The sequence below is a fragment of the Rhododendron vialii genome, chromosome 12a, assembly GCF_030253575.1.
Source record: "Rhododendron vialii isolate Sample 1 chromosome 12a, ASM3025357v1".
Classification (NCBI taxonomy): domain Eukaryota; kingdom Viridiplantae; phylum Streptophyta; class Magnoliopsida; order Ericales; family Ericaceae; genus Rhododendron; species Rhododendron vialii.
This window is the reverse complement of record NC_080568.1, coordinates 457,780-466,432: the sequence shown is the minus strand read 5'-3', so window position 1 is coordinate 466,432 and position 8,653 is coordinate 457,780. Positions and strand designations below refer to the sequence as shown.

Genomic DNA, 8,653 nt, shown 5'->3' with positions numbered 1-8,653 from the left:
CATTAATTACGGCCCAACCACCTCAATTCCACCTCTATTAAATCCCCAATCCTTCTACCACTCACGATTCACTCGCCTCTCTCTCTCTCTCTCTCTCTCTCTCTCTCTCTCTCATACACACACACACACTCACACACACTCACACAAACAGATAAGCAAATGGCTGAGAAGGTGAGGTTTTTCTGTTTGTGGGTTTTGATGGTTATGTTGATGAGTAGTAGTAGTGCAGTTATAGGACAAGGGGAAGGTTCAGATGCATTTGCACCAGAGGAGGCTGTTGGAAGCAGGAGGGAGATTGTGCCTGCCTTATTCATTTTTGGAGACTCCCTCATTGACAATGGAAACAACAATAACCTCCAGTCTTTTGCCAAAGCAAACTATTACCCTTATGGGATTGATTTTGAAGGTGGTCCTACCGGCCGCTTCTCCAATGGCTACACCATGGTCGATGAAATCGGTCAGAAAACTCTCTCTCTCTCTCTCTCTCTCTCTCTCTCTCTCTCTCTCTCTCTGTGTGTGTGTGGAAGCTAGTTTTTTAGGGTACATTTGCTTTCTTTACTATAATATACACTGCGTGCATGCATGCAGTAGACATTAGTCTGTAATTTTAGTTCAGTCTTGCAATTAGTTGAGTGAAAAATTGGTCTTCCAGTAAAGAAGTGCTTTTTTACTGATCATTTTAATGGGTTTAAGAGGAGTGAACAAGATTTAAGAATTTAAGTCGACGCATGTGACTGGTTTGCTCTCTTCTTCAACTCTTGAGACCACTTCACCCCGCTAGTAAAAAGTGTGAAATTGTTTTAAGAGGGCCCATAAATTTGAGGTGTCAGTAAGATGACTCCGGACACCTTTACACTACCCACAACAAAAGATTTTGGGATTTAAGTTGGCTAAGGGCTTGCAAGTGTTCTAATTGACACTTGGAATCTTACTGAATTTTTGGACTGAAAATATCTACACCCACAAATACTAAGTCAATGGGCTTTTAACTTTTAAACATAGTTACAACCTCTGCGTTATACTAAGTAGTTAAAACGGCCATTTCCTTTTATCCTTTAAAAATCTGAATTTTAATTTTGCATGAATATAGAGCGCATGCACAGTTACTCTGAGCCTATTTGTGATGGAGATGGGCATTTAAACCTTTATCATACAGCTTGATTGGAGGAATTAAGGCCTTTTTGTATTACTAAATGGGTATTATTAGACTTAAAGGTATATATATAACCAGGGCCGGCCCAATGGGGAGGCCCAAGAGGCCGCCGCCTTGGGCCTCCACATTTTGGGTAAAAAATGGGACACCCCTTTCTAGATGAGTATATATATTTTCTGTGTGCAACTATAATATAAACTCCTTTGGTGGTTCAGTGGTAAAATATTTGTTTTTTCGCATAAGATGCTTGGGTTCAAATCTTGGCAGGATATTTTTTTGAAGTATCTTTTTGCAGAAAAAAATTTCTTTTATCACACAAATTAGGACTGTTGTGATTCAAACCTGAGTGCACTGAATATTATTGCAACCGCACAAACCATTAAGACCAAAATATTTACCTTGTTGAGTATGAATGAAAATTATATATAGATAAGTATTTTTGTTTATTGCTTTTAAATTAGAAAATTTATGTAGGGCCATATTCCACCACTTGGCCTAGGGTATCCAAATACCTTGGGCCGGCCCTGTATATAACCCGTGGTTTCTTGAAATGTCGCACTCTCCTTCCATCCTAATGCATTTCTTTTCTTGTCTTTATTCGAGCAAATATACCAAATTCCCTTTATATGAAAAAAAATAAATTAAAATGAATGAAGAAGTGATCTTGACAATGAATTTCATGCATGTTTGGTTTGCATTTTTTGTATTATTTATGTTTTTTTTTTCTATACAAAATGGGTATTTAATACGAAATGGAAAACCTCACCTTCCTGGCATTAATCTTTGAAGTAGTACATTGCCCATGGTTTGTTTGTTTTTGTTTTTTTGTTTTGGTCAAAAGTGAGAAGATTGTTTGTTAGGTTAGGTAACCAAAAAGTAATGATGGAATAGAATTTGACCGTAGACATTAACTCGTTATTAGCATTAATTACCTAGCTAGGTACGTATTAGACAGGAATTAAGTGGAAACAACTACATCGTACAAATCCGTTATAATCACATGGCTCTAATGTCAGGATCAGGGTCCATCTCTTAATTATATTTGTAACTACCAATATGGTTCGGATCCTCTCTTGTTGAAGTTTTGAACTAGACGAGATAGTCGAAGTTTTGGACCATACAGATTTGCTCACAGACTCCTCCTACCTGTAAGAGTCAAAAGCATCATTGGACTATCTAGATTTGGAGAGGCTACAATTCCCCAACAATATGTTTGTACTTGTCCTTGGATGCTCTTTCATCATTGGACGATCTAGACTTGGAGGATTAATTGATGATGCTTTGTTTTTGGTTATATATATAAACTGATATTCAATATTTCCTGGAAAAAATGCAGCTGAACTCTTGGGACTGCCCCTGATTCCTGCTTACTCTGAAGCTTCTGGTGACCAAGTGCTTCATGGAGTCAATTATGCATCTGCGGCGGCCGGAATCCTCGACATCACCGGCCGGAATTTCGTAAGCACTCCTGCTTCTTTATTGCATCAATACTGACATTTTTGTGGGTGTTCAATAATTTTGTAATAGTTTAGTACTTTCATAACAAGACCGATGACTAAAACAGAGTATTTGTACATAATCCTAGTGCATATGGCTCGCTCACTCGCCACCAGGCTGCGAATATATTAGGATGCCGTTCTTATGTTATTTCCTTGGAGATGATTCTCCACACTACAATCTGTATATATTCTTATTACTCATTGCTTTGACCATCTCCATTTACCATTCATAGATTACGAAGCAGGATGCAAACTTTAGCGTTATGCGTACACGACTCATTCAATCGACGTGAATAGACTATGTCACATCGGATGGTAAATAGGGATGCTTAACTAGCTAGGGTTTTGAATTTTCTAATTGAAGGTACTTGGTATTGTTTGCATGATGAATTTACAGGTGGGCCGGATACCATTTAACCAACAAATAAAGAATTTCGAGAACACGCTGGATCAAATAACGGGCAACCTGGGAGCTGTGGAATTGGCGCAGGCATTGGGCCGATCCATATTCTTTGTTGGAATGGGAAGCAATGACTACCTCAACAACTACCTCATGCCCAATTACCCGACCCGGAACGAGTACAATGGCCAACAGTACGCTGATTTGTTGATTCAGCAGTACTCCCAACAACTCACTGTAAGATCATACTTGTTATTCATACTTAATTGTTTCAGACTCGGTATATAAGTTACCATATTGAGAGTATTTTGGCGACGCGTAGCAGGAGTCGTCTGTAACAGTCTTGAATTATTAAGAAGTAATGTTGACAAAAAGAACTTCCGGAGTACCTAAATCAGATGTAGCGATCAGAGTAACAGTCGTAGACCAAACAGATATGTAGCAGAAATCGGCCTATGCACATGCAATTTTTCAGTGTCACCGGTATACAAGGATGCAACGGTATCAAAAGCGTCAGATGGGCTAAATAATCGTTATGTAGCGGTCAATGTTTAAAATTTTTTCTACAGCTAAATATTAAAGCCCAACTTCACCAACTATACCAACTAACATAACTGACTACGTCGATACAGAGGATGTACAACCTAGGAGCAAGGAAGTTTGTGCTGGCAGGACTGGGCCTGATGGGCTGCATACCCAGCATCCTGGCTCAAAGCCCGATTGGGCGATGTTCAGACGAAGTGAACCAGCTTATGATACCTTTCAACGCTAACATCAAGATGATGATGAACAACCTCAGCGCCAACCTACCTGGTTCCCACTTCACTTACATCGATGTTCGCAACATGTTCAACGATGTCCTCACCAATTACAGATCCTACGGTATGCAATGGTTTGGATATCGGATTTCTGTTTTTTCATAACCGGGTGTTTGAACCAGCTTAAGAACATTCAAAATTAACTGTAAACTATTCTGACAGGATTTAGCGTGATAAACCGGGGGTGCTGTGGGATTGGAAGAAACAGAGGACAGATAACGTGTCTTCCGTTTCAGACGCCGTGTCCCAACAGGGATCAGTACGTGTTTTGGGATGCATTCCACCCAACAGAAGCAGTCAACATTATAATGGGGAGGAAGGCTTTCAGTGGGGATCAAACTGTGGTTTCTCCCATCAATATTCAGCAGCTCGCCAACCTTTGAACAAAACTTAATTGTGAGTTTTTTTCAATCACTGTTTGCTCTACGGAAATGAAGATCTGGTGGTGTGGGAGAAGACTAGTAGCTAGGATCGAAGTGTAGCATACCAGGGACTCGAAGTGTTAGAGTGCGGTATTAAATATGCTATAGCTTAAATTCCATGACTTGATGGTGTTTTTGTCATTTGAGGTGTGATTAATTTAGCTTGATTTCGTGTTAAATTTTTTTCTCCTTCATTTCATTGATTTTGCTTATTTTTTTAGTGTTTGGCATGAATAAATTAGGTCAATCCACTCATGTTTCAAGGCTAATTTAAATTACATAAAATCTATGCTTTAATAGAAATTTAGTCAGCATTCAAAAGGTCTTGACCAAAACAACGAGGGGTTCCATTCCAAAAAAAAAAAAAACACACGCACACACAGACACAAGGGGAAAATGGCATAACAAAAAGCACAACGGTATTGGGTACATAACATTTATTTCACTAGGCGTAACGCTTATTTTCTGCGGTCTTACCGTACAACATCGATCCAGTAAGAATTGAGGAAACACGCTTACAGTGTTTCCAGGAAAGATGATAGAGATCATCATTTCACAGCATTGCCAATTGATGTATGCTAATTGGGTATGCATAAGATGGGGAGTTTGAATAAAAAGACTTGTTGGCGACCACAATGTTGGCAGCCTCTGTGGGATGAAAAGAATCCCAAAACAAGTACTTGGTCCTATCATTACAGGGCTGTTGAAGAGGAAGACATAGCCCATTGGTCTTTCCCACCCCGCAGCATGCCTTGTCCACCACCTCAAAACCTGCATGTATGTAAAATCCCATGTTTAATTTCATCTAATGATATATCAGCCAGAGAGCAGGACTAAGTGCATGTATACTGTTTTGTGTACACAGATGTGTTCAGGCCCCTTCGATCAATGCATGTATGTTGATCATATATATTTGACTCAGAAATTTTCTAACACCTAGTACTTTTGTTAAGATCATCGTAACATTTACTTTACGCTCTTCACCTTTTTTCCGGCTGTCCCTCTCACTGTAAAAAAAATAAGAACATTGATAACGAAAATCCCCAAGATCGATCATTTTTTTGAAAATAGCTCTCATCTAAACCCAGCAACTCACTTATTTAGTAAAGTTTGTTGGAATTTATAAGGCTTGATTATACCATTGGTCTCTGAAGTATTCTCATAGCTTTGGTATACCGTATCATATACTAGTATTTCCTGATACATATATGCAGCTAGCTATTCAGAAGCAAGCCTGGTGAAAAATGCGCATGCATGCATGCAGGAGGTTAATTAAATTAGAAAGCACATTCTATATGAATTAGTATTACCGTAAGAGGCGCCATTTAGGATTAGGTCTTTACTTGCTTGGTTTAAATCAATATACACAAATTTAGACCCGGGCAGCTCATGACCACTATTGAAACGATCCACCAATTTTCGGAGCCCGGTATTGAAGAGATCGACGGCGTTATTGTATTCTTCGTTGCATCTGCTGCCGTTGCAATTACGACCAGTACTGTATTGGGCTACTTGGTATGGCATGCAACCAATTTGGCCTACCCCAGCTACAATTATCTTTCGAGCTCCAAATTTATACAATGCCTGGACCAACAATTTACAATTATCACTCACAAATACAAGCATCATACTAGTGGAGTATAATATATTTGAGTGCATGCCAAAAAATCAAAACAACCAAAAATCCATGAATCGTGGAAATATATACCAAAACCTTTGTGATTCATTCTTTTTCTTTCTTTGGTGAAACATACGTCTACATTCGTTAAATGTAGCTGCACCTTCTCACATTGGTACTTAAAAGTTTGGATCCTATCGTATTGTTTACTGTATCACTTAGTGTTAAATTCATCCAATTTCAAGGGTCTCTCTAATTAGTGAAACAATAATAAAATCTACTAATGATCTTTGAAGTATGTATTTCATGTCACTTTGGTCCTTATATATTTCAATTTCGTCACTAAAACTCTATTTGGGTGGTCGAACTTTGAGCAAGAATTATACTCCTGAGACAAAATTACTAACAAGAAGTGAGTTCCTCTTGAGTAGGTAGTTAGGAAGAGCTTTTCCTTTGCGGGACATAGGTGGAATTATGTAACTACAAATCACATTTCTTGCATCTTTAAATTCCAACCATCCAAACAGTCTTGTAACAATTGGGGACGAAATTGTCAAAATTCAAATTCTGAGGACCACAGTGACACATAAAGCATATTTGAGGGGTTATGGGTGTCAATACAGACGGTCATTTGAAATTCCAAACAATTTACTCCCCTCAAATTGAACACTTAATCAATAAAATTGCAACTTAATTAGTGCGTACGTAAGTGATAGTGGGCAATGAGTACATACGCTTGAAGGATCATAGACGCAATTTACACTTCCTCCCCTTTCTTTTTTTTTTTTGGACGATGCGGAAAGTAGAAGCATAATACATACGACATACGAGGAGGAGAAGTAACGGGACGGACCGTAAGCTGGCTAGAATAATCTTCAAGGAGTGAAGCAGCAAAGGCTTTAGGGGTGTAAACTGTGGAAGTTGAAAAGTAAGGCATGAAGTAATTATTAAGATAGTCATTGCTTCCAAGTCCAGAAACTATTATGCACTTGCTTAGGTACCCCATCAGTCCACTGTAATCTCCTCTGAAGTACCTCCTACTTATCACTTGCACTGTTCTTCCAAATCTGGCAACTTGCTCCCTCATTGGCACGTTAGCCCCCTGTCAATTTATAAATTAATTAAAACGCAAGATCAACCAAAAATATATTGCTATTATTCCCCCAATCTATTGTTGAGAGTAGATTCGTGATTTTCTTAATCGATCTGTCTATACAACAAATAAATAAAGTTTTCTCTACACCACTATGCATTGTCTTGGGTCATCACGAAAGATTTTCCGCTGGAATTCGGATACTTAATCGATCTACTTTACAAATGATCAATTTGAACTCATGAACAGATTAAACACTAAAAAAGAAACTGTTAAATTCGTTTTTGTTTTTTTTTTTTTTTTATCCTCAACTTTTAAATTCGTCGAAAGAAGAAAGAGAAGAGAGCTAGGGAGAGTAATTTGTTCTAAAAGCAGGTGGGTCGTAATTTGTATACCAAAAGTTTGCCAGATTCATTGCGTATACCAGCTGCTCCTGAAGCATAATTTGCTCCCCCAAGAATTGTACGGCCTCGAATCCTTGAATAGGTTGGAATGTAATCTGGAAATCCCAGAAGCTGAGCTGCAAATGTTAAGACGAGCAATGATGATCATGAATTACATTTTTTACGGATACCATAGCCATTTGACAGCATATAATGGGAAAAATAATCCATATTTTCGGAGCTCTTCGTGCACTTGTTACGTTCATATATCAAGCTGCAGCAAATTGTGTATCTGTTTGCTTGTGAATGTTTATTTTATAGCAAGGGATGTAGGGCGGTAGATAGGACATTGTTTCTCATACAAAAGCGACGTGCCATTTTGTTGCCCAATTTCTCTGAAACCAAAACAAATAGCTATTGTAACTTGCTCACAAGTCCGTAGAGTCATAGTCACATTATTTTGAATAACTTCCCCGTATAAAACATAAGTAAGTAATCAGTTTTGGTTAGCCGAAGTATGTACCTAGAATATCAACGTAAGTTCGACCGTTGGTGAAGCGGCCGGTGGTGCCCTGCGGAAAGTCGATCCCGTAAGGCCAGAAGTTGGCCTTGGCAAGAGTGGGTAAGTCATTGTTGTTACCATTATCTATCAAAGAGTCCCCAAATATGAAGAGGCCAGGCACTTGGGGCTCTAGTTGGGACTGTGAGCAAACCCTGGTTGCTATGAGCCACAAGAAAGCCACAAGGACCAACAAAACCAACTCAACCAAGCTACTCATACTTTGCATGGACTTTGATGCATGCAAATAACCAAAATTTATCACAATATATAGCTCCTCCCAGTTGGTCTTCTATTTAGCCTTGTGCTTTTGCTGTTTTTTATGGGATTCATGTGCTGTTGACTAAGGATGGAGTTGTACAGCACCAACAAAGCCGAAAATATTACTCCATTAAGTGCTCCAGTGTACTGCCATTTTTCCACACCACACGGTGTGGGTTCCATTTGAAAGCATGTGACTCTCACATCAATGTGTGATGGGGTACGGTTTTGTAATTCGGTTCATTTATTAAACGAGCCTAAAATTGAAATTTAGGTTCAGCTCGTTTAGTGCCCAAACCGAACTGGAACAAGCATTTACCGAGTCGAGCATCGAACAATTCATGAATGGCTCGGTTCATTTGCAACCCTACTTATGTAAATTTGGTCCCTTCTGTACATATTTCAATGTATTTTCCCTGAGTCGCAATTTGGGTTTATGTTAGACAA

The 8,653-nt window shown here is 38.8% G+C and overlaps 2 protein-coding genes across 2 annotated transcripts; one reads left to right on the top strand and one right to left on the bottom strand.

The window, feature by feature from the left end:
- Positions 1 to 71: 71 nt before the first annotated feature.
- On the top strand, positions 72 to 4,471 carry LOC131309324 (GDSL esterase/lipase At1g71691-like). The gene is made up of 5 exons (XM_058335977.1): positions 72 to 457; positions 2,490 to 2,611; positions 3,050 to 3,289; positions 3,685 to 3,934; positions 4,033 to 4,471. The coding sequence occupies exons 1-5, from the start codon at positions 160 to 162 to the stop codon at positions 4,251 to 4,253; spliced, it is 1,131 nt and encodes a 376-aa protein (XP_058191960.1). The 5' UTR covers positions 72 to 159; the 3' UTR covers positions 4,254 to 4,471.
- A 97-nt stretch (positions 4,472 to 4,568) lies between these two features.
- LOC131309325 (GDSL esterase/lipase At1g33811) lies at positions 4,569 to 8,320 on the bottom strand. Its single transcript, XM_058335978.1, has 5 exons — positions 7,910 to 8,320; positions 7,399 to 7,523; positions 6,764 to 7,012; positions 5,603 to 5,876; positions 4,569 to 5,063 (listed from the first exon to the last, which is right to left on the bottom strand). Exons 1-5 carry the CDS (start codon positions 8,172 to 8,174, stop codon positions 4,846 to 4,848), a joined length of 1,131 nt encoding a protein of 376 aa, XP_058191961.1. The 5' UTR covers positions 8,175 to 8,320; the 3' UTR covers positions 4,569 to 4,845.
- Positions 8,321 to 8,653: the final 333 nt, after the last annotated feature.